The sequence below is a fragment of the Phascolarctos cinereus genome, unplaced genomic scaffold, assembly GCF_003287225.1.
Source record: "Phascolarctos cinereus isolate Bilbo 61053 unplaced genomic scaffold, phaCin_HiC Scaffold_1;HRSCAF=81, whole genome shotgun sequence".
Classification (NCBI taxonomy): Eukaryota; Metazoa; Chordata; class Mammalia; order Diprotodontia; family Phascolarctidae; genus Phascolarctos; species Phascolarctos cinereus.
Genome location: NW_027555514.1, coordinates 127,869,338 through 127,894,798, shown reverse-complemented (window position 1 = coordinate 127,894,798; position 25,461 = coordinate 127,869,338). Strand labels below are relative to the sequence as shown.

The window sequence follows — 25,461 nt, the reverse complement described above, 5'->3', positions numbered from 1 at the left end:
CTGAGTTCTAGTCCCACATCACTGGCTGCCTTTTGAACAAGTTAAATTATGTTCTCTAAGCATCTGAAGCTCCTTTCCAACACAACTAATTACATTTTCTACCAACCTCTCCCCTCATTGATGCACCATTACCCAGGCTTGCAACCCCAGTGCCATCCTTGATTCCTCTCCCTCCACATATCCAATTAATTGCCAAATCTTTTTTTTTTCCTTTATAACATTTCATTTTTTTCCAGATACACAGCTACTACCCTAGTTCAGGAACTTATCTCTCTTTTGGAATATTGTAATATAGTCTTCCATTTGTGGTTCCTGTCTCAAACTCTCCTCCAGATGCCAAAATGATTTTCCTAAAGCAAAGGCTTGACCGTGTCAGTCAACTCCAGGGCTCCTCCAGACCTGTAATTACATACTACATATAGATCACAACCCATTCACATTGTTTTCATTCCGTGTACCTCTTATGTTTGTCCTCCCTTCAGCCTCCCACAGGGTCTCCAATATGCTCGGGCCCTAGATATTTTGATATTTCATCATTCTAGGAGAGTCTGTCTAGATTGTCTATCACTCTTACTATGAATAACCTACCTCCTTTTTGGGTCATACAATTCTCTGAGTTGTTTGACTTGTGGATTGCTTAAAGGTCAATGGAAAGGCCATAGCAGTCAGGAAAAGGCTTTAATATACTGAGAACTGTGCAGAAGCATTATATATATATGCTATATAAATATGAAGAAAATAAATATATGCTATATACTATATAAATATGAACATAGGTGAACTGACATGACCTATAGTTCAAGAAAGAAACTTGAGTGGGAAATGAATATGTATTTTCATAGATTGTCAGAGCTGGAAAGGACCTTAGAGATCATATAGTCTAACCCCCTAATTATAAAAATAATAATAAAATCTGATATTTGGTCCTTTGGTCCTCACAACATTATGAGATAAATGCTCTTATTGCCATTTTACAGATGAGGAAATTGTGGCTGAAAGAGATTAAGTAACTTGTTCAAAGACACATAGCTATTATCTGAGGCAAGATTTGAACTTAGGTGTTCCTGGCTGTGTCCATATTCACTCTTCTATCCTCTCTATCCACCTGTGACACCTGCCTTTTGTTTTACAGATGAAGAAATGAAGCCTAGAAAAGATTCTTTAAAAAATGACTCACCTGGGGCAGAGCCAAGATGGCACAGTAAAAGCAGTGACTTGAGCTCTCCCCCAAACTCCTCCAAATACCTGTAAAAAAATGGCTCTAAACAAATTCCAAAGTCGCAGAACCCACAAAAAGACAGAGTGAAAAGAATGTCCAGCCCAAGACAACCTGGATGGTTGATCAGAAAGATCTGTTGCTCCTGGCTGAGAGCAGCATAGTTCAGCATAGGCCAGGCAGGCAAAGACCAGGCCTCAGCAATGCTGGAGCAGCCCTCAGGGGACTGAATCATGGGCAGCTGTGGCAGTTTCCTGACTTCTAAATGCACAAACACCAAAGACAACTCAGTAGGAAAGGTCTGTTGGACCATGGTGAGAGAGGAGCTTGGTCAGGCCCCAGTCCCAGCACAGCCCCAGGGCGGCAGCTGCTTCTGGAGGTCTCATCTCAGAAAAGGAGGGAGAATCAAGTGGCTTATCAGAAGGGAATTGCAGGGATCTCTTTGCTGGTGCTGAGGCAGGATTCTCTTGCTTTGCCTGTGCTCGATCTGGTTCGCAGTTCTGAGTGGTGGTCCAGGGGCAAAAAGGTGCATTGGCATCGTGGAGCTTGTGGCACTGGTGGATAGAGAATCCTCCTCACAGTTCCAAGGCACAAAAGAGTGCTTATGGTCTCTCACAGACTACAGCACAGGCCAGGAGAGGAGTAAATACCTCTCTTTAGATTGTGCCACTTTGAAAGAACTGAAAATTTACAGGTTCCTAGAAATACCTCTGAAAACAGCTGCACAAAACCCCTGAATCTTGGGACAGTACATTCTCCACACTGAAAGCAGACCCTTACCTTAACAAAGAGTTTAAAACTCAAGTAATTGACTGGGATCATGAGCAAACAGCAAAACAACAACAACAACAACAAAACGACAAAAAACAACAAAACTCAGACTATGACTCTTACTTTGGTGACAAAGAAGATCAAAACATACGACCAGAAGAAGACAAGGAAGTCAAAGCGCCTACATCCAAAGCCTCCAAGAAAAATAGGAATTGATCTCAGGCCATGGAGGAGCTTAAAAAGGATTTTGAGAAGCAAGTAAGAGAAGTAGAGGAAAAATTAGGAAAAAAATGAGATTGATGCAAGAAAATCATGAAAAATGAGTCAACAGCTTGCTTAAAGGAGAGCCCGAAAAAATACTGAAGAAATAACACATTAAAAATAGCCTAACTCAAATGGCAAAAGAGGTCCACAAAGTCAATGAGAAGAAGAAGAATACCTTAAAATTCAGAATTGGCCAAATGGAAAAGAAAGTCCAAAAGCTCACCGAAGATAATAATTCCTTAAAAATCAGAATGGAGCAAATGGAAGCCAATGACTATGAGAAATGAAGAAATTATAAAACAAAACCAAAAGAATGAGAAAAAAAAACCAGAAGACAGTGTGAAATATCTCATTGGAAAAACAACTGACCTGGAAAATAGATCCAGGAGAGAGAATTTAAAAATTATTGGACTACCTGGAAACTGTGATAAAAAAAAGAGCCTATATATCATCTTTCAAGAAATTATCAAGGAAAACTGCCCTGATATTGTAAAACCAGAGGGTAAAATAGAAATGGAAAGAATCCACCGATCATCTCCTGAAAGAGATCCCCAAAGGAAAACTTTTAGGAATATTATATCCAAATTCCAGAGTTCCTAGATCAGGAAGAAGATATCGCAAGCAAGAAACAATTCAAATATTGTGGAAACATAATCAAAATAACACAAGATTTAGTGGATTCTACGTTAACAGATCAGAGAGCTTGGAATATGATATTCCATATGTCAAAGAAGCTAGGATAAAAACCAAGAATCACCTACCCAGCAAAACTGTGTAAATCCTTCAGGGGAAAAACATGGACATTTGGTGAAATAGAGGACTTTCAAGCATTCTTGATGAAAAGACTAGAGCTAAATAGAAAATTTGACTTTCAAATACAAGACTCAAGAGAAGCATGAAAAGGTAAACAGGAAAGAGAAATCATAAGGGACTTATTAAAGTTGAACTCTTTACATTCCTACATGGAAACATGAAATTTGTAAATCATGAGACTTTTCTCAGTATTAGGGTAGTTGGAGGGAATATATATATACACACACACACATTTATATATGTATATATATGTATATGTATAGACAGACCACACACACACACACACACACACACACACACACACACACACACACACACGTTACATATCGACTGAGGGCACAAGGTGAGTTGAATATGAAGGAATGATATCTAAAAAAATAAAATTAAGAGGTGAGAAAGGATTGTACTGGGAGGACAAAGGGAGAGGTAGAATGGGGTAAATTATCTATCTCACATAAAACAGACAAGAAAAGACATTTATAGTGGAGGGGAAACAGGGGAAGGTGAGAGGGAACAAGTGAATACTATTGTTGTTGTATTTGGCTTAAGGAGAGAATAATATACACAATCAATTGGGTATGGAAATCTGTCTTACCCTACAGGAAAGGGGAAGGAGATAAGAGAGGGTGGGATGATAGAAGGGAGGGCAAATTTGGGGAGGAGGCAATCAGAAGCAAACACTTTTGAGGAGGGTCAGAGTCAAAGGAGAGAATAGAAAAATGGGGGGTTGGAATAGGATTAAGGGAAATACACTTAGTCTTTCACAATATGACTATTATGGAATGTTTTGCATGACTACACATGTATAACCTATATTGAATTGCTTGTCCTCTCAAGGGTGGGTGGGTGGGTGAGGAGGGAGGAAGGGAGAGAATTTGGAACTTAAATTTTTAAAAAACAAATGTTAAAAATTGTTTTTACATGCAACTGGTAAGTAAGATATACAAGCAAAGGGGTATAGAAATCTATCCTGTCCAACAGGAAAATAGAAGGGGAAGGGGATAAAAGAAGGGGGGATGATAGAAAGGAGGGCAGATTGGGGAAAGGGGTATTCAGAATGCACACCATCTTGGGGTGAGGGGAGGGAAGAGATGGGGACAAAATTTGGAACTCAAAATCTTGTGGAAGTGAATGCTTAAAACTAAAAATAAATTAATAACCCCCCAAAAAATAAAGAAAGAAAGGAGATGGTGGAATTTGGAGGTTCTCAAACTTAAAGGTCTGGTAGTGAACCTGGTAATTGTTGTGAGGAGCTGTCCAATCAGGACAAGTTGGTCACTGTGGAGCAACCATATGCAAATAAGCCATATATTGTATTAATAGGAAATAAAACAGGGAAGGCACTAGAATTAAGAGGAGTAGGGAAAGGCTTTCCAAAAAAGGGGGGACTTGAGTTGGGACTTAAAGCTAGTAGTAGTAGTAGACTTTGATTGCTTTCCATTTAACCTATGCAATTTCTAATTTTGCCTCACATAATCTAAACTACTGGGAAGATCTCTGTTTCTAAAACTGTGATAATGTGTGCCTCTGTTCAAGTGTAAAGTTTGTGGCAATCTTATTCTTAAAGATAATTAGTTTTTACATGCTATCCAAAAGAAGGCTGACACCCCACTCCCACCCTGCCACACCCCATTCTCACTATCCTATTCAGCCAGTGACTGACCTAGAATCCTTTGGAACTAGGAAAACTGAAAACTCTCACTTAGCCCATCTGTAAAATGGGAATAATAACTTAATCAACTTCACAGGGTTGTTGTGAGATTCGAATGAAATCTTGTAAATCGTGTTTATACCTGAAAGTACTAAGTCATCTAACTTCTTGTTTTATTTGTATGGTTACAAAGTGAAACCTCTGTGTCCTGGATGCATGTAATATGCTATCAAGGCTAACAAATAACCAGATGCATTTTTTTGGTGTATACCTGGGGGAGGGTAGGAGAGGAAGAGGAAAAGGGGAGGAACAAGATGCATTTATCTGTGGTAAAATGGTGAGTGTATGGTGCGGTTTCTTTAAAGAACTCTTCTATGATAGACATTTATTTTGCAGTTATAAAAGGGCTGAAATCAACCTCTGTGCTTTGGGAGTTAAGGTTGAAAAAGTAAAAACAACTATATAACTCCCAAACTATATTTGTTTCAGATAAATCTATTTTTCTAGATTTTTTTTCTCCTAAAAGTATGAGTATGTTGGCAATTAAATATTAAGATGAGAAATCTCAGATTTTCTAACTGAAGTGATGCCATTTTAAATATTGTAATTAATTACCAGCCTTTGAATTTGGAATGATTTGATGTGCCAATTAGCTTTACATGCCAACAGGACTTTGGCCAAATCTGCTATGGAACTTCCTTGGACTAAATGATGTTTAAATAGAAAAGAGAGCTGGAAGTAGGGACAGACAAGAGGGATAGTTGCCTAGGGTGAAACATGTAGAAGTACTCAATCAGGAATGTTTTTGATATTACCTTTTATTATAGTACTCTATAACTGGGATGAGGTCATTTATTTTGTGATCTATAAAGTCATGTGTTAGAGCAGCATTTCTGACATTGTATACTAACATACTACCATGCCTAGAACAATTTATGTGGAAATATCTACCCTGAGTGCCAAGACATAAGTAATGGAAATGCAACTAATAGCTTTGAGTCCATGCATCTTAATGCTTCTTAAGCAGTAGGGGTCTCCTTAATTGTCACTTTGAAAGTTAAGCCATTTTGAATGGAGCTACTCTCCGAGCATAAAAAAGGAGCCAGGTAGCCACTAGGGAACTATCAGAGAGCACATTTCTATTCTCTGTGCAGGGTTACATGGAGACAGCGATTGTTGTTGAACCACAGTATGAATTACAAATAGCAGCCTAGGAAATCTCTAGAGACAAGATCCTCTGAACCTGAGTACAGTTACTGTTGCAGCTTTGGGTGAATGAATTCTAATTGGCCTGTTAAGTAGAAGTCCTACCAGGGAATACCAATCAACCCTACCCGTTAGAGAAAATGCAGTGGGCATGATGAGCCTTAAAACTCTGAATGAACTACTTTCTTTGAGTCTTGATTGGGAGAAAGCATTTTGTAAATAGTTAAGAGATATATAAAACTGAGCACAGGTCAGTGCTTCACTAAATTGAGATGTTTTCACTGAAAAAGCTATGATATAACTAGTCTCTGAGTAACTAGTTTCTGGGTTGCTGCGGCAAATGAGAGGCAGAATATTCTAGTGGATATTGTGCTGAAATTCCACCCCTGACACATACTAGATGTGTCGCCTTTACCTCTCTAATCCTCAGTTTCCTCATCTATGAAATGATGAGCTTGGACTTGGTAAACTCTAAGGTCCCTCCCAGCTCTAAATCTATCATCTTATGATGATAACTTGTGCATAAACTCATAATCCCCCATCTACGAGTTCACTACTAACCTTCATCTTCGAGGTTCCAGTAAGTGTCATTCATAGAGATGCTGATGACAAGATCTTCTGGCAAGTCTGTCAGTTAGGACTGCCCTCAAGCAAACATGAGCTGTTTATGTTCATTTTACCAGCAGACAACCTGGGAATCTATCCTGGTCACAATCAAGGAGCAGGGTTTCCTGTGCTTTCTAGTAGTTTTAGCTAGGGGAGGTCCCAATTTGTTTACCACATAATTTGATTGGTAGTTCATTACATACGCTACTGATAAAGTTATTTATAATATTTTACCATTGGTGATCTATCCTAACAGAAGTTCTACATATAAATTGTCTACAAGCTCACACATAATGATCACACCACACAATTGTTTATGAGATTGATAACAACTGATAGGAAAACAACTTAATACAGTTCTATCACAAAATGGAGTAAAATCAAAATGGAGTCGGTTATGCCAAGTTGACAAACTTATTTCTACTCTCTTCTTAAGGTAATAAAATTATTCTCTCTCCATGTTTTTTAAGAGTTTGCTTTCTGTTTTCCTTTCTCATTATAAGGCTGATTTTCTAAGATAAATATGATTAACCATCGCATTTTTATTCTATGCATTGCATTGCTCAAATGTATCAAAGAAAAGACATTGGGGAAAATATCTGGAGCTGGAAGTGGTGGAAAGGCAGAGGAGGATGAGGGATAAGAGAGGGAAGAGGAGAGGGTAAAGAATTAGAGGAAGATTTTGTAACTGTTATATATTTACCAGAGCAATTTCTTCTACTGTGGCTTCAAGCTGAACAAAAGAAAATTTATTTGTTTTTTGTTAATTTCCAAAGCAGGGAGAAAAAAGAAACCATGAACCCAGCTCCTTCTAGACAATCAATCACTTATGTTATTGTGGTTTTTTTTTTTTGGCGGGTGGGGCAAAAGAGGGGAAAGATTGTGACTAAGATTGCAATGGAAAACATCACCATAGTCATCTTTGAATGTGCCATGACAGAATAATAGGAAGACAAAGAACAGCAAATCGTACAGATTTGATAGTAGTAACAGGTGAAGCACCCAGCTGTATTGATGGAAAAATCTAATGTTTACAATTGTTTTCAGATCCTTGCCCTTGAAAGGTAATGAGACCTATAGAGATCTGTGAAAAGGACAATTAACAAGCTCTGAGGGAGAACCCTTTACATTGATGAAAGAGAAGACATTTCAAGTAGTATTCTAGGTCAAGCTAGAGTTCTTTTTTTTTGTTTTTTGTTTTTAGGCAATTGGGGTTAAGTGACTTGCCCAGGGTCACACAGCTAGTAAGTGTCAAGTGTTTGGTCTGAGGCCGGATTTGAACTGAGGTCCTCCTGACTTCAGGGCCAGTGCTCTATCCACTGCACCACCTAGCTGCCCCATCAAGCTAGAGTTCTGAAGGTATCCAAATTCTAGGGCTAGGACAGTCAAAAATGCTTTTAGAACAATACCAAAGGTAGAGGTAAACCTAGACTAAGTAGGTAAGTGAAACACACAAGGGAGGAATAGGTAGTGTCAAACTGAGGCTTCATCTTAAAAAATTTCTCTACCTGATACACTTTTTATGGCATTGGGATGCTCCCTCACCCCCAATCTTCAGTATACTATGGAATGGGATGTTACTATTTTATTTACATTTATGGGATGCATGTTGCATACCTCCAACATCAGAGTTGCCTCCTCTCTTTCTGGCAGGCTTTTCTATCACCAGTTTTCTGTGACTGTACTATCAACTTTCCTGTGCCTCCTCAGGATTTTTTTTCTTTTTGTATTCCATCCTAGATTATTTTCTGTGCTGTCTATGAAGCTTTCTCTAATAAGCCAAAATGTAGGTAGAGGTGTTCCCTCTCTCCTCTTGAGCTTCTTTCTTAGTGGAGGGATCAGCCTGTCTTTATAGCACATGTAATTGATGAGTGCCAATAGCAACATACATTTAGCAAATACTCTGTAGGGGAGAACCTGTTTCTTTGACTACCTCCTTGGTACCAAAGTGAGCCACTTTCCCATGACTTTTGGTCATGTACAGGTTCCTTGCATCCCTGCCTTTAATACAATTTAGCTGCATCCTTTCCTTTCTCCTTAGCTTCTGTTGATGCACGAAGATGGGTATTCAGCAGCAGGCAATCATAGGTGTTAGCACGGTCTTCCCCAGCAAATACAAAATTGAAGAAAAAATCTGAAAGTGAGCTCCTCATCTTATAAAAAAATTCCAATTGGTTTAACAGTTGGATATGAATAATCAATAAACCTGCCTATCTTATTTAATATTTTATTAAATAGAAAACACAGTACAACCTTCAAAGATAGATAACTAAAATATTACAATCCATTTAGTGGTTTCTAGAGTACCTGCAACAAACTAACAATTTGGGAGGCAGTGCTACAAATATAAAGAAATCAAATTTTTAATAAAGAACCATACAAATATATTTACATATATATATATATATATATATATAAATAAACACAGTACATATTAAAACTTATAACACAACACATTTTCTAATACATCAGATTGTTTTCACATTTATGTATTTAATGGAAAGCCATTATATATTATGTAAACATAGTTAATTTCATAAATGAACATTATTTTTTCCTTTAAAGCATGTAATTTTTCTGGATCCTGATTTAACATTGGTATTCTTGAGCAATCATTAGTAGATTAGTAGTCCTTCAAGATCTAGAATCCAGTTTAGCTGTAGCTGGGGGGAAAAGGAAGAAAAAACCAATTTATGTTATGTATGTATATATAGATATTATACACACATACGTATGTGTGTAATTTTTAAACTTTTCTGGGGACTCATGATTCATCATGTTAAGGAATTCAGAATTTAAGAATCATGAAAATGGTTATTGGTCCAACTTAGTCTTAGAGTTTCCTCTGTACTTTGAAGGTAAGTGACTTGCCCATGGTCTCACAGTTAAATTGAAGTTTTCCTGGAAGTAACCTACCATAGAGGGTTGTTTTAAAGCTCAAATCAGATATTGTATGCAAAGTGTTTTGCAAAGTTTAAAGTGTTATATAAAGGTCAGCCACTATTATTACACTTAAAAAGAATGTTGATTTTGGAACAACTCATCAAATTGTTCACATAACATTTCTTTTTCATCCTCTGCAGTAGATGTCAGTATATAAGCTGCAATTGTAATTATGTTCATGGTGGTCTGTTTGCTTATGCTCATATTGAACTCTATTTCCTATTTAATTATGTTTTAGTATTGCCTTTGGGCTCACCATGCCCAAACCAACCATGCCAATTATTTTATTTGCCTATTTGAGGAAAATGTGAAACATACTTCCATTTAGCTGCAACTTCTTTCTATGTTCTGGTTAAATTGATAACAAGGGTGTTAATATGAATGTTATTTAGTTCTTTCAGTACTGTTGGTCACTGGACAAAGACTGTAAACTAAGATTCTAATAACTAAACTGATATTTATTTGTAGATGGTTTTTGAATTGTGGGATTCTTAGTATCTTTTGTCTCCTTTCCCATCACTCTCCTGAAATCACCATGGAATCACAGAATTAAACAGAATAATAGAATCTCAGACTTGGATATGACTTCAATGGTTCTCTAGTCCACACAAATCTTGACTAGCAACTTCTTGATTGCATCCCCCACAAGTGGCTGACTAACTTTACACCTGAAAATCAGAAGTAGCTACACAGGACCGAGGACCAATTATCCTTCTGTTTCACGGGATGCCGTGGCCAAAGATTTCATTACCTACTGACGAGCCTTCTGGATCTAAGCCTCTAAGTGGTCAGGTTTTTCTTCTGGAAACAGACAGTCTATCTCTTGTGCTTGTGCTACCTTTCTAGCTTATTAGAAAGAACCTGCTAGATCTTGCACAGAGTAATTCATCGTTACTTCAAAGTGATAAAAAAAAAAGAGACATGGCACTGAAACTGCACCTTTCCAGGAGTTTTTCAGCATATTTAAAAGTCAGGTATAGCACAAATTATATTTTATTTATGAACAATTTGGGACATACCTTCATCAAGTTCCCTAGCTATACTTTCTTCCAACTCCTGCTGCATCTGAAATAACATTAAAATACAATACAAAACAATGAAGTAAATGAAGAAGGAGGATCTTGAGATAGCACAAAGAACTAAAAAAATCTTTTAAAAAATTGCAGACAGCCAAAGAAATTATTAATAAACTTAGATGTTACTTTAGTTTGACTTTAGTCATTCAACAGAAAATCTATTGGTCTAATAAAATAATACTTTTATGAACAGAATCAAGAGCTTCTCACAATTAATTATATACAAAGAGACATGAACTTTGTTAGCCTAGTAGTTATATTTCAGGCTTTGCATAGTTTTCTTCTCTAAGCAAATCTTACCCTTTTCATTTCCATTTTTATGAAAATAACATTTTCTCTAAAAATAAAATCAAATTTTATAAAAAACTTTAAAACAGTTAATTTCAAATGTTAATACATTACTTCATTTAGTTACAGTATGAGCAGAAAGCACTAAATGAAAACAGCTTCTCCATTTCTGTTCCAATTGACATATTTCTTAATCCAGAGAGAAAATGATTTTATTTGATTTTCTAAATTAATATATTGTGGTTATGAAGGTCTTTGTAACAAAGCCTTCCAATTTCAATTCTTAAAACAGCTTCATAGAAGTGGGAAGAGAAGATGAAATGGGAGCACACTCTTGATAACGATTAAAGTTGGATAGTTTCCTTTTCAGAAGACGGATGAAATAGTTAAGATACTATAGATAACGAGGTAAATGTTGCAACATATGTATAAAGCATGTGGGGAAAGCCATCACCAAAACAGAGAGTGTTCTTATCTATAATGTTCATATTTAAATTTACATTCAAGTAAAGATATTTCTCACCAAATTTGTAATAGTAAATGCACAAAAGAGAACCTGGCAAAGAAACGTGTGAATGTCTGTTATTGTTCATGATGGCAATACTGTCAACTTCTTTTTGTCCTGGCAGTAAATTTGGAAGAGAGGAGGAGAGTTTGGGTCGATTCCCCAGATTCTGAGTTACATCTTTCTTAAGCCTTTCTTTGTCAGCATCATTACTAGAAGAGGTCTTCAGTAATGAAAAACCTTTAAAAAATTTTATATGATATGTTAATAAATATACTTTAGGAAAAAAAAGAAAATTGATATATTTTTAAGGGAGAACAAATGTTCAATATCATTTACAAAAAGCTCTTTTCATATGTTTAGTATAAATGCAAAAATATCTGTATGCCTCTTTATGAAATATATAGACATACATGTATATGTATAATATGTAGAGGGTGTGATTAGGAGTGTAATTAACTTCACATGGTTGAAAGATAAGGATTTTATTCTGGATTTGAAGATATCTCTAATATATATGGAGTGACTTTCCCACTGAAGCTGTTTAGTATTTTGGTCATATCTTCTTTGTAGGGCATGGAATTTGCTTTAGGTGCCCACTGACACCATACTGAGGAAGCCCAATGTCTCTGTTCCCTTTTAATGGTCAAGTTCAGGGTCTTGGCTCAGATTCACACTAGCCAGGTCTCAACCAATCATCAATGTGGAATCAATGTGCCACTAAGTAGCCAGGAAAAAGACATTCCTTACTTTCCAGATATGAGCAATGCTGGAAATAAGGTATTGGGCATATTCACATAATTCATATTCAAATAAGGTCAGTGGGCATATTCATACTTTTCTTGGGGGAATAGCTTCAAAGTCAAAACAAAGGTCTAACTATAATTCTATCAGGTGAATAAGGTTCTTTCTTCTGGTGTTCTCTTTTTCTCTCTCCGTCTCCTTCTTTGTCCTCCCACATTTGTCACTGATTTCCTCTTCTCCACCAAGATCATGATTTCAGTTTTAGACTTGGAGAGTTATCATACTGACATCCTGACCATTCTAATCTATTATTATTATATTTATCAATAACGCTGGAAGTATGCAAGAGAAGAGTAGATCATAACCCATGTGTTTTATTTTGAGAAGGTTTCCTATTTCTGGAAAGGTTTCCTATTCTCAAACAGCTTCCCTACTAGACGTTCACAGATGTCTGAAATTTTGTTTCACATTCATTCCTCTGGCTTATGGCAAATCTATATAACCCTGGAAGGGAAGAACACATTAAATCAGCAGAAGCCTTGAACACTGTAGCATGAATTAGACTATTAAATACTTTACAATATGAAAGGGCTGATATCTGTCTTTTGGGCACAACAGGTAATTCTAAAAAGAGAAGCAATGTGGTGTGGTAGAAAGAACAATGGACTTGGAGTCAGGAGAGTCCTGGTTTAAACTGTGCAGCTGACACTTCTTCCTCTCAAGTGGTTTCAGCTCTTCTTGCTCACAGCCTCTATGGATCTCTAGCTATATCTGATCTATATCTCTATCTGTTCTTGTTAAAACTCCAGGCACTAGTCATGAGCAAGTCACTTAGTCCCACTCGCCCCCGTGTCCTCATCTGTAAAAAGGTATAATAACAGCACTTTTAGGATGGCTGTGAGGATCAAGTGAAATGATATAAGTAAAGCATTTTGTAAACATTAAGTTGTTATATATCATCAGCTAAAATAGCACTATTATTGTTGTTATTATTAGAATGAAGATAAAGGTCCAGGACAGGTACGTGTAGGATATCTAATAGCGCAGCTGTCAGGGGCTAGCACAAGCATAATGGCCCCTGAGTATTCAGGGAAATGGGAGCATGCAAGAAAGGGGGAAGTATAACAAAGGGAGATAATGAAATACCAATTACAAACCCATTTGGCATAGGGCTAGCCCTATCTATTAGAGGAAGTTAGAACACAGTCTTCGTCTGAAATTCAATAACTTTTTGATCTGATTCTGACTTGTTCCATTAACTCAAAATCTGTTATTAGGAAAGCTACTGTTATTATTCTTTTTCTTAGCACAAACTCTAAAGAGTATAGGACTTTGGTTGTTTATGATTAAATTTTTAAAAAAACTAAATTGCTAAAAAAGATGGTTATCATTGACACATTTTCTGGAAACTACTATCTCTGAAAGTTTTATAAGACCTTAGTTCTATAAATAAAATAAGACAATGGGCAAATGGGCTCCATCAATGACTTTTCTAATATTATTAGGACTATTACAGGCATGTTTGATAATTCATACAAACAGCACTACATAGGATCTTTTGAAGATTTGTTTCAAACTGTAAAACATTCTTAGCTCTTATAGAGATCTACAAAGTAATTATAAAAATAGATGTGAAAAGATTATTTCTTTTCAAGGCATTTTGTACTTACATCATAAAAGAATGTGGTAACAAATTTATCCAGCATCAGCACATGGTAACAGAGCTGTAAGGGAACTTCAAATGTCAGCTAGTCTCTCATTTTACAGATGAGAAAACTGAGACCAAGGTAAATCAATCAATAAGAATTTATAAATACCTACTGTGTGCTAGGTACTATGCTAGGGGCTAGGAGTGTAAATTTAAAAAAAAACAACAACCAAACCACCAACAAACCTGAAATGATCCTTACTCACACAGTATCTAGTACTTAGTCAGATGAGCACTTAATAAATGTTTGCTAACAAGTTTACGTTGTAATGGGAAAACAATAAATACATACTAAGTAATATATAATATAAAGAGAATAAATACCAAGTACAGTTGTCCCTTCCACATTGCAAGGGGCAGGAGTGTGGCACCCTTGCGATTTGGAAAATCCCTATCAAATTCTTTGGCCCTTCCTTCGTACCAGAGAAAAGTCTGAATTTTTTTTTTTTCGTGGAGTGTTGACAGTACCTTATTGTAAAATTTGGGTTAAGTAGTTGGTCATAGGCTCAGTGTCATCAGCAGGGCTTTGTGTGTCCATGGCTTCCACAAAATTCTCCCCCATTCTTATTTAATGTTTTATGCTGACCCTCAATATATGGAAAATGTGATGGGGAAAGTTGTGATATGGAAGGGATAACTGTAGTTAAACTCAAGATACTAGTTCAAAGTTACACAGGTAATAAGTAGCAGAGACCTAATTTGGATATGTTTTCAACATCAGGGAATGCCCTGGTCTGGCTTGGTGAATTTTCCAGATACTTCTGGATTCTACTCACAGATACTTTCAAACCTAGAATATTAATATTCTACATTCCCTGATTTGGTATCTCGCAATCACAACTGTTCCTCTGGACTGGCCTATATCTTCAAAGGCATTTCATGCTCCAGGGTTTTAGTTTCTATGAAAGAAGGGACTTATGTATATGGCCCTGTATTGAAGCAGCCTCTGGGGTAGCTAAGCAGCCAGGCTTTTAGTAGATGAGTCTCACCAGGCTTTACTTCAAAAAAGTATAACTAGAAGATGTGGAAATTGTTCCACTTTTTAAAAATTAAAGCTAACACAATACTGTTTTCAATCCTTTATCTTCAATGTGCAAAGCTCTAGCAGTGACCAAGTTATCAGCACTTCCTGACAAATTAAACAGATGTAGCAGTCAATGTCAGAGGTGGCACTGGCTCGCCACATGCTCTTGTGGTTCTGCTTAGCATTCTGTGCATCCCTACTTCTGGACTCAAAGTCCTGTGCAGAGAGCAGCATAACTGTGGTCAGTAGAAGCCCTGGATGAAGATCTTTTTGAAGTTCCCCACAAGCAGTCTGTGGAAATTGTTCTTATACTTTGCTATCGAAATTTATTGGAACTGCCTCAAGTGGCTACTGAATTTGTTGACTCTGGTCACATCACAGAAAGAACTTTACCGAATGGAAGAACTATTCTTTTGCTAACCATTTTCAGTTATAAAACCAGCTCCAAGACAGGGAACTTGGCCCTTCTGTGGATGTGGTAATGGGTATGAATATTTTGGAGTCAGAGAATGTGTGACACACACTGCCATGATGATCACAGAAATGGCAGAGAGGTCCTCAATATTTCAGGCAAAAGCAGGATCCAGATCAGTCTAACATTATGGCAAGTCAGGAAGCCTTTCTAAGATAAAAGGCACAAATAAGTTACTGATGGTTTTGTAAGTACTCGGGGCTTAAAGGGGTCATTTTTCGGATGTCAGTTCATGAGAGTGGCTAATTTTTCCAACCTGTTAGCAGAAGTACTTCTCTGAGGCCTCACTGTGACATGGAGCCGACTCTGGGATCTTGAAAGGTCATGCCCATGGAGCACTGTATCTGCCAGGTTCCACCATAATCAGAAAAAGACTGATGTTGCTGTCGGGCATTTAATTCCCTCATATTCTGGCTTCAGCATACATTTTCTAGCTTGTTGTATATTACTTCCTTGCACACATTCTTAAGTTCCAAACAAACTGGCCTGTCTCTGTTCCTTATAAAAGATATTCCACCTCGTTTCTCCAGGCTTTTACAAAGGCTTTCTCCCATGCCAGGAATGTAATCCCACCTTACCTGGGTCTTTCAGAATCCCCAGTGTCCTTTGAAGGCTTAGTTCAAGTGTCTACAAATCCTATCTTTATGGTCCTAGCTGCTAAGCTCTGCCATGTACAACCAAATTACTTTGTAGGTACTTGTAATCGCTTTTTATTTACCTAGATTTATATAGGTATGCTTTTTTGTTTATTGCTAACCACAGTGGAATGCAAGCTCTTTCAGGATAGGCACTGTTTTGTCTTTTTTACTCTCCAGTGCAAGTACAGTGCCTGGTATAGAACAGGTGCCTAATAAATGTTTGTTTAATAAATGAATGCCAAAGAATGACCAACTGAGCTAAGTAAACAGGGACCCCTTGTCAGTGCACTGACCACTGACAGGTGGTAATGAATTCTTAGGGTACCTCATGAAATGAAGAAAAAGTATAAATGGCTTTTAGTCCTCCTAAATGACAACCCTCCTCCAAAAAAAAAAGAGATGATGCTAAGAATCAATCACAGTTTTAATCATTTTAAAAACATTAATTTAACTGTTAGTAATATAAATGTCAGAAGACCAATAAAATGCCATGCTATTGGAAGAAATCTATGACATCCATACTGATATGACTGAAATAAGCAAACAGACAAAACAAAGTTGTAGTTAAACTGAAGGATGGCTTAGAAGGATGGATCACAGTTGGTTTTACTATGTACCCAAAAGCAACAAGAACCATAGATCCAATGTCATCTGGCCATCACATGTTGCAATGTTTGTGATAAGCATCTATGAAAAGACCACCATAAAGATGATTGTAGCCAATATTTGTTGAAGAGAACTAAGTAGAGACAATCTATGAGAAACAAAGCATTTCTTAACCAAGTCAAAACTTATTTTGATGCTTAGTGACTTCAAAACAAAGATGAGAACAGGAGGGGGTTCCAGAAAGTATGCTGGAAAACATAGCCCATGTTTGAGAAGTAAAAGATTAAGGAAGTAAAAGTCTTTTAAGATTACTTAGAATCTATGTCTGTCTGCATGTCTCTCCTGAATATTTTCTTCCTGAAGAGTTAAAAAGTAAGTACTAAAAAAACCCCCCAAAACAACAAAAACCCACTAAAAACCACATAATAAATGAAATTTGTTAAAAAGACTGGAACTGATTGGTTACTGCTTTGGGAATGATATCAGAATCAGCCGAGTGCAGTCTGAATACAGACTTGTTTTTAAAAAGCGATAAAAATAAACATCAAGTTATAAGTGACATGAGAGGTCACATAAATGACCAAAGTGGTCCAAGCCACAAAGGTCTTTTTCAATTTTCTTTATCATCTTTATCAATTGACTGATTAATTCATTCTATATGTCTATATCTATATCTATATCTATATCTATATCTATATCTATATCTATATCTATATCTATATATTTATCTATAGACAATACTTTTGCAGTGTCTTTAAAAAATCCAAAATAGGTCCATATCACTCAGGTAAAAGGGGAGTACAGTCTAGGACAGGAGGCATCTCTGCAAGCCTGTAGTAGGCTCCACTTCAGCATCCCAGGGGGAAATCCTAAACCCCAGAGTGTGTAGTAGGTAAATGCTAACCTCAGGACCAGTTACATGCCTTAGCACAGCCAGGGTAACTAGCAGACTCCAGCTCAGAGAACCACTCCTGGCAGGCAGGCGTCTTCCATCAACCTCCCCGTGCTTCAGCTCAGCTTAGGGCAGGCAGGTCACCTCCAGCAGCAGACCTCCCAAACAGCAGACTTCCCCATGCTGCAGCACAGCCTGAGGAAAGGCAGAAAAACCCTACCTGGCCTCAGCACATGCCAGACATCACCACTAGGACCCCAGCTCAGCATCAATGAAGCTGCCATACCCCTACAGTCACCAGTGGTCAGCACCTGAGGCCTCAGGGAACAAAGCTAGTGATCAGGCCCCTGGCCCCCAGCACAAGAAGCTTGGGAGAGTGCCTCCTATGTTCTCCAGCAGGAGAGTTCAACTTAAAAAGCCAGGAAATAGGCAAACAAGATAAACAAAAAGAAAAAAAGAACCTTGACCAAAGAGAGCTTTTATGGTGACAGGGAAGAGCAAAATACAAACTCAGAAGGGGAAAAATCTGAATCCCCAAAGGGAAATATAAATTAGTCTCAAGCTCAAAAAGCCTTCTTAGAAGAGCTCAGTAAGGATTTTAAAAGTAAAATAAGAGAGGTAGAAGAAAAATTGGGAAAAGAAATGAGAGGTATGCAAGAGAGAGTCAATAGCTTGGAAAAGGAAGGACAAAAATTAACTGAAGAAAACAACTCCTTAAAAAGTAAAATTGGCCAAATGGAAAAGGAGGTACAAAAGCTAACTGAAGAAAATAATTTCTTAAAAATTATAATTGGGCAAATGGAAGCTAATGACTTCATGAGACATCAAGAATCAGTCAAACAAAATTAAAAGAATGAAAAAATAGAAGACAATGTAAAATACCTCATTGGAAAAAAAACAACTGACTTGGAAAATAGATCCAGGAAAGATAATTTAAGAATTATTGGACTATCTGAAAGCTACGATTAAAAAAAAAAAAAGAGCCTGGACAGCATCTTTCAAGAAATTAACAAGGAAAACTGCCCTGCGGAAAACCAGAGGGCAAAACTGTCACTGAAAGAATACATTGATCACTTCCTGAAAGAGATCCTAAAATGAAAACTCCAAGGGAATTGTAGCCAAATTCCAGAATTATCAGGTCAAAGAGAAAATGCTTAAAACAGCCAGAGAGAAACAACTTAAGTGTCATGGAACCACAATCAGGATTACAGAAGACTTAGCAGCTTCTACATTAAAGGCATAGACCAATATCTTACATGTATGCTAAGATAAAGTCAAAATGGGTACACGATTTAGAAATAAAGGCTATTACTATAAGCAAATTAGGAGAGCAAGGGATAGTTTACCTGGAAGAATTTATGACAAAACAAGGGATAGAGAACATTATGAAATGTAAAATGCTTAATTTTGATTAAATTAAAAGGTTTTTACACAAACAAAGCCAACGCAACCAAGATTAGAAGGAAAGCAGAAAGCTGAGAAACAACTTTTATAGCCACTTTCTCTGATAAAGGCCTCATTTCTAAAATATATAAAGAACTGAGTCAAATCTATAAGAATATAAGTTATTTCCCAATTGATAAATGATCAAAGGATACGAATAGGCAGTTTTTAGAAGAAGAAATTAAAGCTATCTATAGTCATATGAAAAAATGCTATGGACTAGAGAAATATACTATGGATTAGAGAAATGCAAATCAAAACAACTCTGAGGTACCACATGATACCTATCAGGTTTGGCAAACATGACAAAACAGGAAAATGATAAATGTTGGAGATGAGGGAAAGTTGGAACAGTAATGCATTGTTGGGAGAGTTGTGAAGTGATCCAACCATTCTGCAGAGCAATTTGGAACTATGCCCAAAAGGTTACAAAACTGTGCATATCCTTTGACCGAGCAATACCACTACTAGGTCTATACGGCAAAGAGATCATAAAAAGGGGAAAGGACCTACGTGTACAAAAATATTTATAGCAGCTCTTTTTGTGGTGGCCAAGAATTGGAAATTGAAGGGATGCCCATCAACTGGGGAATCATTAAACAAGTTGTGGTATATGAATGTAATGGAATACTATTGTTCCATAAGAAATGGTGAGCAGGCGGATTTCAGAAAAACCTGGCAAGACTTGCAGAAACTGATGTTGAATGAAGTGAGCCGAACCAGGAAAACATTACACACAGTGAAAGCAACATTATGCAATGACTGACTTTGTTAGACTTAGTTCTTCTGAGTCTCATGAAGGAAAATGTTATCCATATCCAGAGAAAGAACTATGAAAGTCTGGATGCAGAGCAAAGCATACTATTTTCTCTCTCTCATTTTTCTTTCTCATGGTTTTTACCTTTTGTTCTGATTCTTCTTTCACAAAATGACTAATGCGTTAATATGTTTAATATGATTATACATGTATAGCCTATATCATATTGCATGCCATCTTGGAAAGGGGAAAGGGGGAAAATTTAGAACTCAAAATCTTATAAAAGTGAATGTTGAAAACTAAAGATAAAAAAACCTCAAATTTTAAAAATCAAAAAAAATTATAAAACTCATTATTTTTAATTATCATTAGGTAAAAGGACCACTTTCATTTTAATAGGTCGCAAAAATCAATATGACACATTCAAAAATACTTAAGTAGGAAATTTCATTAAGATGAAAATTTTAATTATACCTTTAACCTAAAGAAAGAAAAAAAATTCTAAATGACTAACCTTTGCCAGGTAGGCCTCCACTCTGCTTTTTGAAGACATTATATTTCCAGTAGAATATACTAAATTTCCTCTTGGAATAAGACTTCTACTGAGGAACATACTAGTATTAATATTCCCAACATGTGGAGGCTCCAGAATTGGACTTGCAGTAAAACTGTTGATTAAAATTTTATTCTTCTGTTTTTCATTCAGGAGTCGGTGACTCATCTCAGCTAGCCTCTCTGTAGTTCTGTGAACATTTCAAAGCACATAAATAGTTACATTTTTCTTAGATGGTTGTTTTTTATTAATGTTATCATAATTGTGACTTTTCCCTTGGTAGTTTCTTAACTCCAAAAACAATTAAAGTATGTAGGTTATTAAAGTTTTTGCATTATTGAGTTACTTCCATTAAGGTACTTTCCCAATAAATGGTACAAAGAAATTGAGTGTAACCTTTAAAGGGAAAGGTTTTCAGACTGTCCTGGGAAAATTAAAAACAAACCCAACCAAAACACAAAAGATATTTGTAAATCTGGAATTCTTTACTAATCTGATCTTTAAGGAAGTAATTAATAAAAAGACTTGTATTCTATAAATTTATGTTGGAAATGAGTAGAGGTGTTTTAAGGGTATCAAATCTGGGTGATTATGCCAGGCAGTGCTTTTGCAGTCTTTCCACCAGGACCCAGGTAGCAGCCAAATGACTCAGGGATGCAGTCTCTAGCTCAGCTGAGGCTAAAAAAAGTCCTGAGGCTTTCAACTGTACATAATACCTACCCACCACTGTTACCAAGATATATAGCAAAGGAAAACTGCCCCATCCCTTTTTCTTTAGTATAGTATTTTTTGGCTATCCAAGCCTCTAATCTAAACCTTTCTGTTAATATTTCCTTTCTTTCTTTTCCCCTTCAATAGCTCCCTCAATGAATAGAAAACTGAATGGGTGGGGTAGCAGTAAATTGAGGGGAATGGTTCGACTTGCTGTGGGTCACCAGGATGGCCCCAAGTCCTTCAGTCCTGGCTGTCACCATTAGAAGATTATTTATAATGAGTTATATATTGATGTGATTCTGTTATACATTTTCAGAAATACTTTAAACCTTTTAATATTGTCATTTGGTGAAATGAGAATAATGCTATTCTAATTTTCAAAATATTTAACTTCATCCAGGAAGGACTCATCTGTAGCAGATAATAAAAAGAAATAATATGACACATCAATAAGACATACTTAAAAATAATTTTCATAAAATCATAGATTGAGAACTAAAAGAGATCTCAGAAGCCACCTAATCAAACATCCTCATTTTAAAGATGAGGAAACTGAAGTCCTGGGAGGTTAAGTGACTTGCTCAAGGTCATACAGCAGTTATCATCAGAGGCAAGATTTGAAGCCAAATCCTCTGACTCTACAGCCAGAGTACCATCTTTCCAATGTACCACACTGCATTCTTTTGTTAACCTTGTCAACATTTTAAAAATTATTTGGTTTACCAATATGCATAAAAGTATAATCTCTACAGTTAACCCCCATTTCCCAATGAAGTCATAAATCAATCCATTAAAGAGTCGTTAAATTCAAAATGGAAAACCTTAAAAGCAATCTGATAAGTTTAGGTACTATATTCTTAGTGTCCGTGTTTGGGCTTACCTGTCTACTTTGTTTGACAATGATTTTCTGATTTTTAATTCTTCACAATAAAGCTGTCTGTATCTCTCTATCTCTGCCTCAGTTGAGTCTTGATGTGAGTTTTTCATTTTGGAGAGTTCAGTTTCCAGATCTCTAATTCGTTGTTCCATTTGGTTTCTTATTGAAGCATTGTTATTTTCTCTTAATTGTTCTAAGTTGTCTCGGGATGCTGCTTGTGTCTAAACCAAATGCAAAACAAGGAACAAAGTTAACAAAAAAACCCCAAAACTTGCCCAACTCTACCCTGAAAATTATAAGATGTTTGTTACCACATTCTTTTAGGTTACATTTTAATTTCAATTAGTGATTCAGAGAACAATTCTGATTTTCTAAAATTAGATTCTAACTTTGAAGGCACTAATTATCAAGGTAAGCTGAATTAAATTTGAACTTAAAAAACAACAATCCCAGTTCTATTGGATGTTAATTCACTAGTTCTTATCCTAGTGAATTAGTATCATTATAAAAACAACAGGTATAGGGTGGAGCCAGGATGGCAGGGTAAAAGCAGTGACTTGCTTGAGTTTTCCCCCAAACCCCTCCAAATACCTGTCTCTAAATAAATTCTAGAGCAGCAGAACCCACAAAAAGACAGAGTGAAACAAATTTTCAGCCCACAGCCTGGATGGTTGATTGGAAAGGCCTATTGTGCCTGGCTGGAAGAGGAACACAGTTCAGCGTAATAGGCCCGGCAGGTGAAGACCAGGCCTCAGCAAATCTGGAGCAGCCCTCAGGGGACTGAATCACAGGCAGCTGTGGTGGTTTCCAGACTTCTCAACCCACAAACACCAAAGACAACTTAGAAAGACAGTAGGAAAGGTGTGTGACCATGGTGAGAGAAAAGCCTGGTCCTGGCCCCGGTCCTGGCCCTTTCCTGCAAAAAATGTCAAACCACAGAATCTTTCTTTGGTGACAAAGATCAAAACATACAACCAGAGAAGACAACAAAGTCAAAGCTCCTACATCCAAAGCCTCCAAGAAAAATATGAATGAGTCCCAGGCCACTGAGGAGTTCAAAAAGGATTTTGAGAAGCAAGTAAGAGAAGTAGAGGAAAAACAGTGAAGTGAAATGAGAGTGATGCAAGAAAATCATGAAAAACAATTCAACAGCTTGCTAAAGAAGACCCAAAAAAATACTGAAGAAAATAGCACCTTAAAAAATAGCCTAACCCAAATGGCAAAAGAGGTCCAGGACAAGAATGACTTTAAAAGCAAAACAGGCCAAATGGAAAAGGAAGTCCAAAAGCTCACTGAAGAAAATACTCCTTAAAAATTAGAATGGAGCAACTGGAAGCTAGTGACGTTATGAGAGATCAAGACACTGTAAAACGAAACCAAGAGAATGAAAAAATAGAAGACAATGTGAAATATCTCATTGGAAAAACAACTGACCTGGAAAATAGATCCAGGAGAGACAATTTAAAATTTATTGGACTATCTGAAAGCCATGATCAAAAAGAGCCTAGACATCATCTTTCAAGAAATTATCAAGGAAAATTGCCCTGATATCCTAGAACCAGAGGGTAAAATAGAAATTGAAAGAATCCACCAATCACCTCCTGAAAGAGATCCCCAAAGGAAAACTCCTAGGAATATTGTAGCCAAATTCCAGAGTTCCCAGGTCAAGGAGGGAATATTGCAAGAATCAAGAAAGAAACAATTCAGGTATTGTGGAAGCACAATCAGGGTAACACTAGATTTAGTGGCTTCTACATTAAGGGATTGGAGGGCTTGGAATATGATATTCTGGAGGGCAAAGGAGCTAGGATAAAAACCAAAAGTCACCTACCCAGCAAAATGAAGTATAGTTCTTTAGGGCAAAATATGGACATTCAGTGAAATAGAGGATTTTCAAGCATTCTTCATGAAAAGACCACAGCTGAATAGAAAATCTGACTTTCAAATACAAGACTCAAGAGAAGCAAGAAGAGGTAAAGTGAAATCATAAGGGACTTATTTATAAAGGTTGAACTGTTTATATTCATACATGGAAAGATGATATTTGTAACTCATAAGACCTTTGTCAGTATGAGGATAGTTGGAGGGAAAAATTACATATATAAATAGATACACAGATAGATAGATAGAGGGCACAGGGTGAATTGAAGATGAAGAGGTGATATCTGGAGAATAAAATTAAGGGGTGAGAGAGGATTATACTGGGAGAAGGAGAAAGGGAGATGTAGAATGGGGTAAATTATCGCATATAAAAGGGGCAAGAAAAAGTTTTCACAGTGTAGGGGAAGTGGGGGAAGGTGAGAGGGAATGAGAATTATTCTCATGAGATTTGGCTTAAAGTGGGAATAACGTATACAATCAATTGAATATGGAAATCTATCTTCCCCTACAGGAAAATAGGGGGGAAGGGCTTATATAAGAGGAGGGGGATGATAAAGGGGAGGACTAATTGGAGCAGGGTGTAATCAGAAGCAAACACTTCTGAGGAGGTACAAGGTCAAAAGAGAGAATAGAATAAATGGGGGGGGCAAGTTAGGATGAAGGGAAATACAGTTCGTTTTCCACAACATGACTACTATGGAAGTGTTTTGCATGACTACACATCTAAAACCTGTATGGAGTTGCCTGTCTTCTCAATGAGGGAAGGAAGAAAGGAAAAAATTTGGAACCGAAGTTTTAAAAAGAAATGTTAAAAATTGTTTTCACATGCAACTGGGAAATAAGATATATAGGCAATGGGGTATAGAAATCTATTCTGCCCTACAGGAAAAAAGAAGGGGAAGGGGATAAGAGAAGGGACAGAGGGATAGAAGGGAGGGCAGATTAGGGGAAGAGGTATTCACAATGAATGCTGTTTTGGAGTGGGAGAAGAGATGAGATGAGAATATTTGGAACTAAAAATCTTGTGAAAGTGAATGCTGAAAACTAAAAACAAATTAATAGAAAAAAATAAAAACAATTTAAAAAATTTAAAAAAAAAACACAAAAAGAAAAGCTAGGACCACTCCCAATCAGAGTGAGGAAACTTGCTAGGTTCTCTTACAGTAAAGAGTTAATTTTATCTGATAGATTATTTGGTTATCACTTCTGAAAATATTGATGTTAATAAAATTAGAATGAATTGAAATTACATCTTTGAACCAATTTGGTAACAATATACTTTAGATTCAGAGATTTTATTTTGCCTCAGAGCTTCACAGGCATTACATGTTAGTTTGGTGATTCATGGTAATGGCATTTTTCTGTGGTTTTGAGTCAATTATCAGGTATTCACTATATGTGTTCAGAATGTGATTATTCTTAATTTGTATATGAAGAAGAAATGAAATGTTTTTATATATGTACATTGTTAATTATTATTACAATAATTTCTTAGCTGTAATTAGTGAAATTTTGCTATTTGAGGCAATATCTCTTGTGCTTGTAATTTGATATTATTCTGAGTTTGATTTCAGGTATGGTTGTCTAGTTATTATTAAACCACCAGTATTAAATCCACCATCCAAGGGAAATGCCCTATGCATTTCTGTGAACCTGTGTCTGTGAATTGTTACAAGTGGACATCTGTTCCTAGGGAAAGCTGAGGGGATAACTTTAGCATGGACAAAGGGAGGATCCTCTTGACTCAGTTTCCCCATTGTACAATTTCCTTTTTAAACAGGAAATTTTCCCACCTAGTTAATTCTGGGCCTGG

General features: G+C 36.6%; 1 protein-coding gene across 1 annotated transcript in view; it reads right to left on the bottom strand.

The window, feature by feature from the left end:
* Positions 1-7,254: 7,254 nt before the first annotated feature.
* Positions 7,255-25,461, bottom strand: part of LOC110200654 (ankyrin repeat domain containing 26) — a 97,523-nt gene continuing 79,316 nt past the window's right edge. The window contains 4 exon segments of the mRNA XM_078154086.1: positions 7,255-9,190; positions 10,490-10,535; positions 20,138-20,366; positions 21,771-21,988. Coding sequence (XP_078010212.1) covers positions 9,162-9,190; positions 10,490-10,535; positions 20,138-20,366; positions 21,771-21,988 — 522 coding nt within the window. The 3' untranslated portion in view covers positions 7,255-9,161.